Below are 17354 nucleotides of genomic sequence, written 5' to 3'. Positions count from 1 at the left end.
AACCAGGATATGTTTTACTCATAATTTATTGGCAAAGTACGAATGCTCCCCCGTACTCATTTGAACTTGACAAAAATAATCTATATCCACATATCTTATATATATATTATAAAAGCAAACTCATTTTAATCTTAATGTACAAGTTATCTACATCATCTTCACTAAATGTTAAGCAATCCTACATTTCAATCTAAATATGCAAGCTGTCCATGGTATTTTGTACTGAATGTCATGTCAAGTAATCCTTCCTTCCAATTAACATGTACGCTGTGCACGCCATCCTTCGCTAAGTGTTACACTGTTGCTACATCCTTTTTCTTTGGCTTTCAATTTAACTCGGGTGTCTTTCTAAGTTCACCCAAAACAACCGGTCAACAACCAAGGAAAATAAGAATCGAATCACCCTCGCTCTCCCATCCTAATTAGCGTGGAATAAAATGATCTTTTTGCCTAAAAATCACTTGAATTCCTTGGATTTGAGGACAGGGTTGGTAAATAAATAAATATATATATATATATATAATAAAACCTATGTCTCGCGCCAGAGTCCAAATGAACGAGTGGGAGTACAAATTCGTTCGAGAAAAAACGGAACGGGATTTATTCGCCGACGTCCCAATCTCCGGCGGGCCACCTGTCAGTCGGACGGAAGGAACCGACGCGCGACCCGCAGGCACAGCAACAGGAAAAGGAGGCACGCAGAGACGCCCCTCCCCCGCTGCTGCCGCCGTCTCACGGACTCCAGCAGTGAGTAGTGAGATCCCAAATCACCATCCATCGCCGAACCGAGAGCAAACCCCACAACGCCACCGCTCGCCTGCTCTCACCGACCACGACCCCCCCGCGCCCGCGCCACTCCTCCCGTCCTCCTCCTCCTCCGCCGCCGGATCTCCAGCATGCAGCAGCCCTCCTCCTCCGCGCACCTGCCCGACCACCCCAACTCCAAGCCCCCGGGCGGCGCCCCGCCGGCGCCCGCCATGGGGTACCCCGCCCCCAACGGGAACCCCAGCCCCGCCGCCGCCGCCGCCTACTACGCCGCCGCTCCACCCCCCGCCGCCGCAAACGGCTCCGCTCCGGCGGCCTTCGGCGTCGCGTACCCCTACCCCGCCCCGCCTCACCACCACCCGCCGCCGCCGACGCACCACCACCACCACCACCCGTACCCCCAGCCCCCTCCTCCTCCGCCGCACCACCACCACCACTACGCTTACCCGCCGCCTCCTCCCACCTGCTTGCGCCGCCTGCTCGCCGCCGTCGTGGGCGCGTTCCTCCTCCTGGGCGTGGCCACCTTCATCGTGTGGCTCCTCCTCCGCCCGCGCGCGCCGGCCTTCTCGCTCACCTCCCTCGCCCTCTCCCGCGTCGCCTACTCCCGCGCCAACGCCTCCCTCTCGGCCTCCTTCGACGCGGCCCTCCTCGCCGCCAACCCGAACTCCAAGCTCTCCGTCGCCTACTTCTCGCCGCTCGCGTCCGTCTCCTTCGCGCCCTCCTCCCCGCTCGCCGTCGCCTCGCTGGCCCCCTTCGGCCAGGCGCCCGGCAACACCACCACACTCGCCTTCCGCCTCGTCGTCGAGGACGCCTACGTCGGGTCCGACGACGCCGCCGCACTCAAGACCGGCGACGGCGGCGCCGTCGACGTCCAGGTCAGGCTCATGGCCGTGGCTGTCTTCGACAGAGGGGGCTGGCGCACGCGACGGAGGGTCATGAGGGTCATGTGCGATGGTGTCAAGGTGGTTTTCCGCGGGAAGAATTCCACTGAGGCTGCCTTCAATGGGCCGCCGAGAAGGTGTGATGTCGTGTTGTGAAGGTTAGTAGTAGTCCTGGTGATTTTACTCTCCTATATCATGTATTTCTATTTTTTCTGTCAATCTATACCTTAATCTTGCTTGCGCATTCCAGGCAGTGTAATTTTTTGTGTGGATCTTAGTAGGTAGGGCTACCATTTTGTTGTGATAGTAACTGTGATTCTAATGTGGCTGTGTACAAAATACAAAGCCTTCGATTGTATTATATACTTATGTCCTTGTTCGTGTGCACAACTTCGTCATTTTCCTGAAAGCCAATAGGAAATGATAATGGTGGGATTGTCAATGGCGGTGGCATGTTGCAGTCAAATGTCACAGCAGTGTCATTATGGTGCTATAAACAGAGAACAGTATTAAAAAGCCAAACGGATGTTTGACTAACCCTGGGTTCACTAATTTCCTATGCTAAGCAACAGAAAGCATGGCAAACTTAGAGTTTTATTAAATGTAAATGTTTTTTTTTATTTCGTGTAATCTGTTCATGCCATGCAGTCAAATTAAAGCAAAAGATTCTTGGTGAACTGAGCACAAAAGGTCATTGCAGCGCCAGAGGCTAGGATTGGCTTATTGTTCTGTTTTCTTCCATGGTATGGTTGGCCCTACCAGATTTTTTGTATGTGCATGCAATGGTTAAAAAAGCATCAAGCACTACGTTGGTGACAGTTGGTCAGGCAGGATGATGATGCCTATTGCCAACACGAGCAATTTTTTGTAGCAATTCATAGAAACTAGTAATAGTTCTGGCTGAATCACTTAGACATCAGTTGTGTTTGCCAAGGCATTATTAAATCCCCTTCTTCGTATCTTTAGGAAATGCTTAGTGAGAAATTTTAGCCAGATAAATATAAGGTATACTCCCTCGGTTCCAAATTATAGTTCGACTTACTTGCAGATTCCAGGCAGTGTAGGGTTTTGTTTTGTTTTGTTTTGTTTTGTTTTGTTTTTTGTTTTGTTTTGTTTTGTTTTGTTTTTTTGTGTGTGCGTGCGTGTGTGTGTGTGTGTGGATCGTAGGACTAGCATTATGTTGTGATACTAAGTGTGATTCTAATGTGGCGTGCGAAATACAAAGCCTTTGATTGTTTTATATTTATGTCTTTGTTCGTGTGCACCACTTCATTTGCATGAAAGCAGATGGAAAATGTTAACGTGGGATTGTTAATGGTGGTGGCATGTTTTTTTTTTGACCCAACTGTGTAGCAAAGCACCCCAGGCAAAATATATTAAAAGGAACACTGTACAGGGGGTGGTTAGTGGAGAGCTAACTGAGAAAGCTACATAATTACAAGGGTAAAAGGGGCCCCAAAGGAGACAAAAAACAAAGATGAGGAACCCATTACAAAGAGGGGTGGTGGCATGTTGCAGTCAAATGTCAACGGCAGTGTCATTATGGTGCTATAAACAGAGAAAATGTATTAAAAGGCCCAACATATGTTTGACTAACCCTGGGTTCACTAGTTTCCTATGTTTAGCAATGGAAAACATGTCAAACTTATAAGTAGTTGTATTAAACAGTTCTTTTGGAGTTTTGATTTTGTAAATTCCGTTTCCCATGGCATCCAGAATCGAATTAAAGCAAAAGGCCGCACAATACCATGTTAACGCATGTTGATGCCAGGTGCCTAGTTGTGATTAGGCATTTGGCAGCTTGGCTCTTAGCGCTTAGGCAGGCTAGTTTTGAAACAGTTAATTTGAAATGATAAAGGTGGTGATTGATTCACTTATGTAACAACTTTGTTTGCGAACCCATTAGTATCTCCCTTGTATCTTATTTATAAAATGTGCAATGAACCCATCAAAATTGTGTTGGATATTGGCTAATGGAGGTTTTGATTACACAAAGCTTGTCGCCTCGGTTCGGGTTTCAAGGGGCTAGCATTTGTCTTCCATTCATATCCTTGTTTGTACAATTGGATATGAGCAAAGAGGAAATGAATAAATGTTGGTAACGTGTTGGACTGTTGGTGTCAAGTGTCTTTGAGTGCTGTGAATATAGAGAAATATATTAAAGAACCCAACAGATGCTTGACCTGGCTTCACTATCCCCTTATGTTAGGCAACAGAGAACCTCACAACTTCCAACCTATTATTACCTGACAAACCTTTGAATTGGAAAGTGTTTATAGTTGTATTGATTATTTTTCACTTTAATGGAATATGTTGTGTTACCCATGCATGGTGAATTGAGCACAAGCAGCACCAAGGTTGGGATTGGCTTATGGTTCTGTATTCTTGCATGGTGTGGTTGGCCCTATCAGATTTGTGTATATCAGTGGCGGATATAAGCCTAGGGCCACTATGGCCACGGCCCCAGGCGTTGGCCCATTTCTCTACACTGTAGCACACTGTTCCAAAGTGGCCCAATTAATCTACCAAAATGAGCCCATGGAGTGGCCCTAGGCGTTGGGCCAGCCCAGCTCCGCCACTGGTGTATATGATATGCAATGATTTAAAAAACATCAAATGCTACTTTGGTGATAGTTGATTAGGTGGGAAGATGGCTCCAATTGCCAACACAGGCAATTTTTGTAGCAATTCATGTGAAATGGTAACATGCTGGCTGAATCACTTAGCCACCAGCTTTGTTTATCTATACATTATTAGATCCCACTTCTTCGTATTATAAAATCCCTAGTGAGAAATTTAGGCAAGATGAATATAAGGTATACTTGGTAAGGCGAGACTTTAGTTATTGTCTGTGTCTATAGTTTGGGTTTCAGATCCTTGCTCCATTGCAATAGATGCATTTTTTCTTGTTTTATTTCATGAATTCTTAGCAATGTATTGCTAAATTTCGTCAACAGTCAAAATTACAAGTGTACTTTCATTTGATGTTTCCCATTTAGAATTGATTGTAGCTGTAAACCTTGATGGGAAGTGTGATTTGTTGACAGTTTATGCTTTGATGGATTGTAGGTGATTTTTTTTTTTCAATTTCATGTTGAAAACCTGTCACTTTAGTGTTATATTTACAATGCCTCATTAGCTACAAACTGTTTTTATATGCATCAAATGTGTCTTGAGGGATGTGGCCTCAGTTCAAGCACTAGTTAGAGACACCTCCTTGATCACCGGCCAGAAGACAAAAAGGAACCAGTTCTATGAATCGGTTGCGTTCTACTGCTTACAGATGAATGCATTAAGTGCTTGTGTGAATTCTGAAATGCAACCGTTTATGTTGATGCTAGAATTTGGGAAGAAAGACATCATAGTTGCCTGAACCTGTACATCTGACATAGTAAGAGCAATGAACAGTTGAGCATGAATTGGAACTTGGAACTTTGATAGTCCATTTCTTCATTCTTCACAAATAATGTGGTCATATTGTTATTTCTGCTTGCTAAATATTCAATATTCAATTCAATAATTCTGAAGCTCACATGTAAATGTTCTTGGCAAAGCATTTTCATGCACACAATGATGGATTGGATGCCATGTTGGGTTGTTGGATGACATTTATCGTTTTAGAGTTTTAGCCACTACTTTTGTTGTCTCTTTGCATATCTGCATAATCAATGCACATGTTTGTATTTATGCATCTCATGGGAAAAAGACGAAGCACTTGATTCTATGGCCGAACTACTTCCTTTGTTACATGTGTTTACCTCCTTAGGGATCCCATGAATGGATTGGATGCCATGTTGGGTTGTTGGACGATATTTCATCGTTTTAGAGTTTTAACCACTATTTTTGTTCTCTTTGCATATCTGCATAATCAGTGCACATGTTTATATTTATGCATCTCATAGGAAACAGATGAAGCACTTGATTCCATGGCCGAACTACTTTCTTTGTTACATGTGTTTACCGCCTTAGGGCATCACATGAATCGTTGCTTAGGTCTATATAGGAACCCTATAGACCTTTCTTTTGTTTTTATTTTCTTATTTTCTTGCCTTTTCTGTTTTATCTTGCTACTCTGTTTTTTCTTCTAGTGGATATGGTACTCTTGGTGCCTGTAGAGCTGCTTCTTTGTTGTGCATAGGCTACTTACTAATTCACCCTTCACCACATTATGTTGCATATGCTGGTAGTTTCTAGTCAACTGTGTTGCTGTTGTAGCTTAGACACTGTTTGGTTTGTGGTTTTGTAACACAAATGGATTACATGACGGAAAGTGATTGCGTTACATACGATTGGTTCAGGTTGGTCCGTAATCCATTACCCTGTAATCGGATACCAGTCCATTGAAAGTTGGTACCGGTGCTCATCGGCTGTAATCTGTTACCATTAGCGCTGCTTTTCATTTCCCTTTGCAGTTGCGTTTACTGTCGCTTAACCGAACAGCACATTAGTGTCTACACTATAGTCTATGCTGGCATCACAGGCCCAAACTTTATTTGGCCTTTTCTTTTGAGGATACCCTAGGTTACAAAAAAAAAAAAAAAGGATTCTTCGTTGTAACGTAACAGTAGTGCTTATACGCATGCTTTACACCTTGTTTTCTGATGATACCTGGGCCTAGCTAATCGTTTGCTTGTATCAGGAGTTGAGGACCATCGTACCGGGTTTGCTGACCACTCTAGATGCTGATCAGGGGAGACTTATATTCCATAGGTACAAGAAGCTAACTGGCGCAGCGGGGGCATTTGTCGGCACTGATCTGATGAGCAATATTCCAGCTGGGTAACCATGCTTTTTACCTGGCAGTAATAGAGTAGCGAGTGAGAGAAGAGAAGTCTGAAATGATTCATGCTTGGTGGTTATAATATGAGTGTCTGTATCTATGATAGCTTCAACAAAAATGGTTGTGAAAGTTATGGCAAGAATTGTTGTGCATGCATGGTTAACTGGTTATCTGTGCGTGTGCGTGCTATGGAGCCTGATGAAACGATGTACATTGAAGTAGCGCTTGAAATCAAGCTCGGGTTTCTTGGAGATGGATGGCTGAAACCTATAACATCAACATGTCATGTGTTCATCTGTTCACCAACATACCTGGTGGATGGATGTAGTGCTTTGTCCTATCTCGTAGTTCATGTGTTAATCTGCCTACTAATCATTGATTGAAGCTGGTGCCCGGAATTATTTGGTTTGGCAGATCCGTTCCCAAACTTCATTTGTACCGCTGTGCCTGCCTGGTGTACTGTCCATAACAAGGCAGTATTTTTGGCATTATATAGCTTCATTCATCAACTATATTTAATGTATGAAGCCAAGTTAAGACCACCTGGCTGGTATAATGGTGTCCGATGTTCATTCATTCAATTCGTGGTGGTGGACCGGCAGGCAGGCAGGCATGTCGATGATTTGATTCATACGGTGGCCCTGGCCCCTGCGGCCCTGCCTCATGCCATGTTTCTCCATGTGCCTTAAACAACGGGCCTGTCTGAAACGACCGATGAGCCTGCGGTGTGCTGTAGTAGTACAATGAAACGCTGCTACAATGAAACACAGTGCCACACCACGTCGTACCTGCATTGGTTAGTCGAAGAAATATTGTTTTTTTTCTCTTAATAAATCAGTAGCAGCAGCAGCAGCAGCTAAATTTCAGCGAGCTGAATAGGAGCAGTATGTTTTCTTTGTGGATGGATGTGAAGAGAGAGCGAACTGTGCAGTGCAACATCAGTTTCATTCGTGCGTCCCTCCTCCGTCGTGGTGCTGGATAGGATAAGGGAGATGCGGCCGAGGTTTGGTGACCAAACGCCTTGGATGACCCGGAGGATCGGACGACCTCGTCTCGTTTTCCTGAGCTCAACGGAATTGACCTCCACTGCATATGTAGCTTTGGTTGGTAGGTGGTCGGTCAGTTCTGTTGTGAAGATGACTTGAGGAGACCCAAAGATATCTACGGCTTGGGGGGGGCCTAGTAGAGGACTAGGCCACCACTAGCTAGCAGCACAGGGGAGGGAGGGAGTTTATTGGAATCCGCCTGCTTCAGATGGCTCCTGTTTGGAAGGTTCCTGCGTGTCGGATTGTGACTTATTACTCTATGTGGAGGAATGGAATGAAACGGGTACAGGAAGACGGATGATCTTGGATTTGCTTGGGTTGGTGCGGAATGGCCTGCTGGGGTTGTCCTACGGGCTACGGATCTTATCCTCTGGGACCATAACAATGCAAGGGGTATTGCATTGGACAGTAGTACGTGTTAGTTATCAGTAGTATTAGCTAGTTCCTTGTAGCTAGCCTAGGTAGCACCAAACAGTTTGTGCGTTGCCTTCTTGCCTGGTGCATGCCCTGCCAAGTGACAAGGCCCCGTTTCACCGGGCCGGCTCTTTTAAAACCCTTTTGTAGACCTCCGTCTTACTTTGAGCCGAAGTGATTTTTTTAGCTGAAAGTGATTCTCTTTAATTTTTTAACATAAACTTTTAAAATCATGATAGAGAATCACTTCACAGAATTAGAAGAAGCTACTTTTTTTCCAGCTCCGAGCCTCTTTTCGTTTCACAGAATCAGCTTTGAGAGCTTTACCAAAAACATCCTTAGGCTCCGGCTCCGCTCTACGATACTAGGGCCTTGTTTAGTTGGCGATTTTTTTTGAAAATGGTACTGTAGTACTTTCTTTGTTATTTGGCAATTAGTGTCCAATCATAGTCTAATTAGGCTTAAAAGATTCGTCTCGTGAATTTCGTCTAAACTGTGTAATTGGTTTTATTTTTTATTTATATTTAATGCTTCATGCATGTGTCTAAAGATTCGATGTGACAAGAAAAATCTTGAAAAATTTTGCAAAATTTTGGGAACTAAACAGCACCTTGAGCAGCTTGGGTTTCGCTTGCCTCCATGTTTATCTTGTGAGGAGAGAGATAGAAAAATAACTTATTTGACAATAGTGCCGCTACAGTTGCTGGTGTAGGACAAGCCACAGCCGCACGTCGAACAGACCCCTAAGTAAGGAGGATTGTATTAGGGCTCTTCGCTGGTGGTAGTTTGACACTTGGGCTAGCAAGAGTAGTACCTTGTAGTTGTAGGTAGCAGCAGGATTCACGTGTGTAGTACGTTTTCTGAACGGTGGGGCTGGTGAAAGAGTCGATCGCCGCGCTCGCCGGCATCAGCAGTGCATGACTTCCTTCCCTTTCCCTGGGTGAAACAGAGTGAGTGCGAGCTTTTGCGCTGCGCGTGGTGAAGGAGTAGAGCTTAGCTAGTCGTGCACCGTACGTACCCTTGAATTCGACGGCTCCGTGTGGTGTCAGGCTTGGCCTGTTTAGACGGACGGCTATACGCCCATACCAACTCCGTATATATGTGCATCTATGCACCGCACCGAAGGAGGAGATGAAAGCAGACAAGAAACAACTAAAAATGTGAGCCAGAGCCCACTTGCACCCCAGAGTCGCGTTTATTCCATCCCAATCCCAACTAAAAGTGTGTGTGCCGCTGCCTTGGCGATCGATCTGATGGATCGTCGTCTCGTCGATCTGATGGATCGTCTATTCGGATCCTGCAGGTGCAGGTGCAGGTGCAGGAAACGAACGAACCACCTCCCCGTGCCGTGCATGGCTGGACTGGATGCCACCCTCCTGGATCCGTCAGGCGGCAGGCAGACCAAAGGTTGGTTCCTCCTGCCGCTGCCGGGGGCCTAGTACGCAGCGATGAGTGAGGAACGAAGAAAAGCCGCGTTCCTTGTGTTGTCAGCAATCGGCACCTCGCCTCTCTCTCTCTCTCTCTCTCTCTCCGGGTCCGGCCGCCTTTTCATTCGCTAATAAAAAGTTGTTCCATGTTGCTTCTTCGGGGTTGGGGGTGAGCAGTGTTGTACGAACGCATGCATGATACTATGCCATCAATGATGCGTTCCCATTTGCAGTCGTTGCGTGCACACCTTGCCTGGCACACGACGCTCGTCTCACCTTGCTCGGGAACACACGGCCCCATCTTTATTCCTTTTGGAGGTTAGCTCTAGTATGCGTATTTGACAAGCCTACTGTGTAGAACTTTTCTAGGAATACGTATGGAACTTTCCACGGGCTATGTACAACGGCATGCATTCACGTGTAGTGTGTTTATTATTACTGAACGGTGGGCTCTAGTAGGCTGGTGAGACAGAGTCGCCGGCATGAGGCATGCATGACTTCCCCTGGGTGCGTGCTTTATTATTACTGAACGCTGCGCGTGGTGAAGGAGTAGCTAGCTATTCTTGTACCCTTGAAGTCGACGGCTTGGCCCGTTTAGACGTCCCGGCCATGCCTATGCTATGCTAAGATCGAGCACCGGAGGAGGAGAAGTAATAAGCAGACAAGAAACGAGATGGCCATGAATGAGACGCATGCAATTGGACTGCCTGCTCAGTGAGTGCCAGAGGAGGGAAAGGTCGCCATCGCCCTTTCCTTTCCTTTCTCTCCCGGTCTGTCCATCCCTCGTCGTTCAGGGCGCGCAAAACTGAAGAGAGAAGAAGCGCAGAGCAAGAATCGGATTCTGCCGGGGGGGGAAAGAATTGCGAGATGAATGAAAGCGGATGATGCGGCAGGACTGGATGCAGCATGGGCACCAAGGTTTAGGTTCCCTCCTGCCTAGTACGCGGCGATGAGTGAGGAATAAAGAGGGGGAGGGCGAGAGACGCTGTCGTGTCACGCTCACGGCTCACGGCTCACGCACTCGTGCCGCGCCCCGCCCGCCGGCGCCGGGTGGATGGATGCCTGCCGCGTGCGAGCACCGTGTGGACCGGTGGACCCAACCAAAGGTAAGGAGGCGACGTGGCGGTACCAGTACACCGCGGCCCCGCTCTGTGCTGCTGCCTCTCCAGGTCCGGCCGCCGTTTCCTTCGCCGCACCGGATGCACGGGACACCAGGCCAATTTCGTCACACTCACTCACGCGCCCTACTACTACTCTCCTCTCTTTCTCCCTTTTTTTTTCTCTCGCAACTATTTATTCGATGTTGCTTCTCACCAAAAGATATTCGATATGTTCGCTTTGTTCAAAAGTACTATACACTAATTTATCGTAAAAGAAAAATAATATTCTTTCATCAAAAAAATATAGCTCATAAACCAAGCATTTATTCCATGCACGTTGCTTCTTCAGCTCATGTGTGTTCAATGCATCCACGCCATGCCATGTGGGGCGAGCAGCCGTGATGTACGGACGCATGCAGTGCATGATATTATGCTGTTGCTGTTGCTGCGTGCCATCAATGGCGCGTTCTCTCATACGTACGTACTATGCTGTTGCTGCGTGCACACCTTTGCTTGGCACGACGCTCCTCTCACCAGCTTGTTCGGGAAAACACACGGCCGGCCCCATATTTATCCTTTTGGAGGTTACTTAGGTTGTGTTTAGTTCGCGAAATTTGAGAATTTAGCTACCGTAGTATTTTCGTTTTTATTTAGCAATTAGTGTTCAATCATGGACTAATTATGTTCAAAACGTTCGTCTCGCGATTTCCAACTAAACTGTGCAATTAGTTTTTTTCGTCTACATTTAATGCTCCATGCACGTATCACAAGATTCGATATGATGGCTACTGTAGCACTTTTTGGAACTAAACACAGCCTTAGCTAGGATCAGGACCTAAGTATGCGTCTTTGGGAAGCCTACCGTGTAATTTTCTACGAATACGTATTAGACCTTGTTTAGTTTCTTCCCTATCACATTATATGTTTGACACATGCATGGAGTATTAAATATAGACTAAAAAATAACTAATTGTACAGATTGCGACTAATTTGCGAGATGAATTTTTAAGCCTTTAAAAATATGGTGCTACCGTACATGTGGTAATGATGGATTAATTAGGCTTAATAAATTCGTCTCGCGGATTATTGAGGATTTCTGTAATTTATTTTATTATTACTATCCGAACACTCCTATGTGACAACCCTAAACTTCACATACTGGATTTAAACACCATATTAATGGATGGATGCTGCATTATCTTGCCAACTGTTTGTTTTTAACTTATAGTAGTACGTAGTAACTACTCAGTAGTAGTAAGATCACGCAGTAACAACAAACATGGTATGACGTGACGCCTCTACCAAGCACTTCTTACCAAAAAAAAAAACTCATGGCCAAATGTCAGAGTCGTTCAACTTAACCCTAAATAAAAGTTCGTTTTCAACCTTTGTCATGCATAAACCACCACAACCTGCCCATGTTCGTATCCGATCGAGGCCCGTTTCGAACGCGAGAAGTCTAATGATTTTCGTCGTGACAACATGAGTCGTTGCCCTAAATTTTTAAACATAAAACCGTTTTCCGATCAGTGCCTTCAAATATCTTTGCCAAAACATCTCTCACCTACAATCGCAGCCTCATAAATTTAAGATGAAAGTAAAAAAAAGTGGGGTGCTTCCTTCTCCATCAAATGATGATATCTCTGGCAAACCAGACACAAATCCCGGCAAAGAGAAAGCTCCTCGACACGGACCTCTCTCTCTCTCTCCGGCTCCATGATTTCAACATGATCATATTAAAACAAAGATTAGTCACCAATCCCTAATACCCCTATTAATAATAATATAAAACCCACTCCCGAACGGCCACACACAAACACAAACACAAACACAACCCAAGCCCACCCTTCCAAGCTCCTCCACTCCACCAACACACACCACACCAGCCAGTCAACCAGCTAGCTCTGGGCGCTCCAGCAAGCACCGGCAGGCAGCCATGGGCAAGGACTGCGGCAACCACGCGGACGACGACTTCCAAAAGTCCTGCCGCCGCCTCCTCCTGATCCTCCTCACCCTCGCCCTCCTCGCCGGCGTGATCGCGCTCATCATCTACCTCGTCCTGCGCCCGACCCACCCGCGCTTCTACCTGCAGGACGCCTCGCTCCGGCAGCTCGACCTGAGCAACGGGTCCGCCCCGCTCCTCTCCACGACGGCGCAGGTGACGCTCGCCTCCCGCAACCCGAACGCGCGCGTCGGCGTCTACTACGACCGCCTCGACGTGTCCGCGTCCTACAGGTACCAGCAGGTCACGCTCAACTCCAGGCTGCAGCCGGCGCCGCTGTACCAGGGCCACGGCGACGTCGACATCTGGTCGCCGGTCCTGGCGGGGCCCGGCGTCCCCTTCGCGCCGTTCCTCGCCGACGCGTTGAGGAAGGACATCGCCGCGGGGTACCTTGTGTTGCAGGTTAGGATCGATGGCAGGATCAGGTGGAAGGTCGGGAGCTGGGTGTCGGGCCACTACCACATCTTCGTCACCTGCCCGGCTTACTTCATCAACGCCGGCGCCGGCAGTGGGTACGGCGGCGCGGTCGGGGCCCACGGGCTCAGGTTCCAGACTGCCACGTACTGCCGCGTCGAGGTGTAGCCACCTTCACTCACGTGCTCTGCTTTTGCTCTGCTTCCTCTGCTCCGGCCGGCCGGCGAGGTAGGCCAGCTTCAGCTTGTCACATGTGTCATGTCTGTTCATACTGCAAAGGAGGTGGTGAATTGTAATAAATAAATGGAGGGATACAGAGGTAAAAGAAAAAGTGTGAGGTGATTTAGAGAGGGTTAACTAGTGTTTCTTGGTGGATACATATGTTTTTTTTTTGTGTGTTGCAAAAATCTTTGTTCAGTTCAGCGTTCAATTGTTCATAACCAAATCTAAAAGTTCATTCAGTTCAGGTAACATGTTTCTTTCTTGTGGTGGTGCCTTCTTCTGCTTTTAGTTATGCTGTTGGATCATTATAGTTTAGGATGTCGTCTGCTGATGGGATTAGAAAGCTTTTAGGTAGGTTGCAAGTCGATTGCAAATCAGTTATCACATGGTACATGAGTTCAGCTCCAACGGAGTTTTTGGAATTACGCTGGCGTGCCAACAACCGCAACTCCGGCGACCGTCCATGTCCGGCCAGGGTTTGGTGAGAGGCAAGTACGGTTTGTGACTTGGGATCCTGGTTAGTGGTAGGACAGGTAGTTCATTGGTCCCTCTCTTTAGCTTGGAGATCCCAAGAAGCTTCTCAAAAGCAAGAGTAACCCAAAAGATTGTGTGTGTCTGTGTGCGCTGTCTTCTCCATGTGACCATGTGGAGAAGGAGAACATCTGCACATGGAATTGGTGTTCATATCATATTTGACAATTGGGGTTTCCAGTTGTGTATCTTCCGGCAGTAGCAGAGCAGTGATAATGATAAGTTGATGCATTACTTCTTGACAATGTAGTTAGAGATCCTTCTAAAAAGACAATGCAGCCCATTGAGCAGTTTCAACATTTTACAGAGTTCATAATAAGCTGAGTAGGCAGAATCTGTTTTAGTTTGCAGTGAACAATAAACTGGGTGCAGAGTAGGCTGGTCGCCAGCCATGAATTTTTCAACACACTAGGTTACTGATGTACTGTAACTGTGAGCTAGGGATGGTACGTTCATTTCCGTGACAGCAACTAGCAGCACGACCCAGGAGAAAAATTGCTGGAGGCACACTAATGATCATCATCTGATTAACCTTGTATTTCTTGCTATATGAGGGTCTTGCCATTCACTTGTGTGGTGGCACCAATGATGAAAAATAATCTAGAATCACTAATAACAATATTGTTCCTGTTCGCTTCGCTGAAAAAATAAGTCGAAACACTGTTCCGGCTAATTTATTGTGAGAGAAAAACACTGTTTCAACTGAAAAAATAAGCTGAAAAAAACGGATTAGAAGAGAAGCGAACAGAGCCCATTTTTGACTGACGGCACTAGCTAGGTCGGCCCCGGTAGCAGCATGTGGCCCAGATATTCCACTAAAATGATAGGCATCAATCCATCAGCCGTCTTATATTTTTCTTTATACCCAAGAAAAAAAGAAGTGGAAAGAGACTTTGTTTGAGGCTGGCATACATCAGCATCAGTGGACCACAGACGCTGTGGTCTCAGAAAACTACATGTCAGGCTGCAGGAGCATTCTCTCTTTGATGTAATTGTCATTGTGAAATGTCAGTAAAAGAGCAACTAATACAACGCTTTGGGTAACTATGTCTATGTCTATCTGGTGATTGCTCTTCCTATTATTGCATTAATTTATTTACCGAGAAAATGGGAGATAAATGGTCTTTTGAGGTATAGTAAATAATCTATTTTCTTTCTTTCTGGAAGGCGAGGTAGATTGTAGGAATCGATGAAGTACCACCGAAAGAAGTGATTCAGAAAATGAGATGGCAGGCCGCAGGTAGGCAGAGCAAAGCAAGCCATGCAGACACACATAGCCCGTGAAATAGCACAGTGGCCCAACTGGCAACATCGATGGAATGAGTAACATGAACATGTTTAAAACGCGTTTAGCTCGTACCTCATAATGCTTCTTCAATTAGAATGTTAAAGGAATTCTCCAGATTTTCTAAATATATTTCCTATTTTTTAGAGCAAAATCTATTTTTTTAGAAGCTTCTAGACATATTTCACAAGCTCTAAATATTTTATTTGGATTGGTTGTATTCCTATCTATCTCTAAGACTTGTCTCGGGTTTCTTTTGAAGTTTAGAGACATTTTCTGTGGTTTAAAACCTTATTAGAAATTTACTGGAATTTTTAACTAAAAAAATGAAACCATCTTAACAACCACTTCAAACAAGGGCATGGTGTTAATCTCAACGGTTTTCATAGTTCAAGAGGTAAGATGCCTTGTAAAGTTCAAAGAGAAAAAATTGAACGATGACGATAGTTTTCTTTTAAGGATCGTCTCATGGTTAGTTAGTAGGCGAAATCTGATTACAAATTCCCTATGGGAAAAGTCAACCATACATGCCTTCCTAATGACTCGTAAATCGACCTTTTCATAAGCCCATCGAACTCGTCGTTCAACGGTCGTCCTTCGTGTATAAACTCCACCGCTTGGAATGCCTCCTTCATTGCCTTGATTTTCTCGAATGATATGGCCGCCTCCTCGAGGGCTTGAACAATGTTCACACAATCGGTCGCCAGCTTGACCTTCCTTAGATCTTCACACTAAACATCATCTCCAATGTCTCTAGGTTAGTTATCCTTTTCATCACAATCACTAGGAATGTGCCTACTTCATCCCTTACTACTGCAGTAGTTATTGCAGTTTCCGAAGACTTGCCGATAGCTGCAGAATTCACATTAATCTTTGCTACAGTACTGCTGGTGGAGCAAGCCATCTAGGGGCACTTGATTGTGCACCATTCATCAATGAATCCTGGGTTCTTGTAAGGTCCAGGCCAGCTAAAAATCAAGCAGTGAATGGAGAAGAGGCTTTGGAATAACTTCTCGTGTATATCGTCTTGTGACAACGACGACGATAGTTGAGTGGGGTAAAATAGGCTTTTTCCTTTTTCTTGAGATTACTTTTTTTTTTTGAGAAAACCGGGTTGCATTTCATTTATTCATTCATAACATGGATTACAGAAACACCCTACAAAGACACCACTGATAAAAAAGAAAACTACACCCAAGTCCTTGCAAAGGTCTCCCGGTCGTCTTCGTCGCCGGCAACCGGAGCCACCGCTCGAAACGCCGCCCCTGGAAGAGATAAACGCCGAGCTTGCAGCTTGAAGCCAATTCCCACCTCAACGAAGAAGCTTCCAAAGAAGCCACATACAGTTTTAATGTTGCAACGATTGGCACACTGAACTCGCCGATGTGCACATGGAGCACTGGACGCCCAAGCAAACTATGATGGCCACCGGTCATATCATCGTCGAGAGATACGGGATCAGACACCACAAGCACCGCTGGCGACCCCAAATCACACGACGACGAAGCAACCCCAAAAGGGATAATCCAACCCGATTTCTCCAGATAGGAGCAAGCATACCTCGCAGCACCATCTCCGGAAGACGCGTCATCACTACTGCAGCCGCCGGAGGTGCTGTGGAGGGACAAAAGAACCGGACGCCACAACCATGAGCCACCGGGATCCGCTGGACTCCGCATCGACGACCTCGATGCGAAGAAAACTAACCGTAACCTAACTGGACTAGATGTGGGTATGTACAACGGCCATCGATCCCCCGGCTCCTCTCCACCTCCGGCACCGGGACGGTCGCCGTACGCGAAGAGAAGACGGCGAGATCGACGCCGGATTCGAAATCGCCTATCCTCCGCCCTTGTGTACTGTTGCGAGGGGAATTTCAGTGTATAGCCCATAAGCAACTTTGGCATGTGCTTTGTCATCGCCCAGTTAGGGCGCTAATGGGCCGATTCACTAGACACGGAACCCACGGCCTACCACAGGAAGGGTCCTTCGAGTGATCCAGCCGGCCAAGTCCACGCAGGTCTCCACAGATGTTTTACGTAAAAAAAACGTAAAGGTCGTGATCGATCCTTGTTGTTATACAATTGTACGTATTATTATTTATCTACAGCATTGTATTTATCGACGAAGCCGGGCACTCTTCTTCTCCGGATCTGAAGGCAGCAGTGCTTTGCAACCTGCGTGCAGGGCTGCAGGCCTCAATCTTCTTTCAGGTTAGTGATCGATTCTTCCAATGACTTTTCTCCATCCATGCCTGAGTACGCACGTAGTGCCTTTTGCTAGTAACCTGTTTTACTGATCCGGGGATTGTTCTATGTGTAATTTGCTGAAAAATGTGAACCTGGCGACCTTTTGCTAGTAACCTGTTTTACTGATCCAGGGATTGTTCTGTGTAACTTGCTGAAAAATCTTAACCCGGTGACCTTTTCCTAGTAACCTGTTTTACTGATCCGGGGATTGTTAGTAAGCTCGATCGGAAAGGTTGAT

General features: G+C 46.2%; 2 protein-coding genes across 2 annotated transcripts; both read left to right on the top strand.

Annotated features, from left to right (window-relative positions):
- Positions 1 to 546: 546 nt before the first annotated feature.
- On the top strand, positions 547 to 6677 carry LOC136487786 (NDR1/HIN1-like protein 10). The gene is made up of 2 exons (XM_066484899.1): positions 547 to 1804; positions 6286 to 6677. Exon 1 carries the CDS (start codon positions 897 to 899, stop codon positions 1800 to 1802), a length of 906 nt encoding a protein of 301 aa, XP_066340996.1. The 5' UTR covers positions 547 to 896; the 3' UTR covers positions 1803 to 1804; positions 6286 to 6677.
- A 5540-nt stretch (positions 6678 to 12217) lies between these two features.
- Positions 12218 to 13300, top strand: LOC136487785 (NDR1/HIN1-like protein 1). The gene has a single exon (XM_066484898.1). It carries the CDS (start codon positions 12350 to 12352, stop codon positions 12995 to 12997), a length of 648 nt encoding a protein of 215 aa, XP_066340995.1. The 5' UTR covers positions 12218 to 12349; the 3' UTR covers positions 12998 to 13300.
- Positions 13301 to 17354: the final 4054 nt, after the last annotated feature.

The sequence above is a fragment of the Miscanthus floridulus genome, chromosome 10 (assembly GCF_019320115.1).
Source record: "Miscanthus floridulus cultivar M001 chromosome 10, ASM1932011v1, whole genome shotgun sequence".
Classification (NCBI taxonomy): Eukaryota; Viridiplantae; Streptophyta; class Magnoliopsida; order Poales; family Poaceae; genus Miscanthus; species Miscanthus floridulus.
Note: the sequence above shows the minus strand (reverse complement) of the source record. Positions and strands in the feature narration are given on the sequence as shown.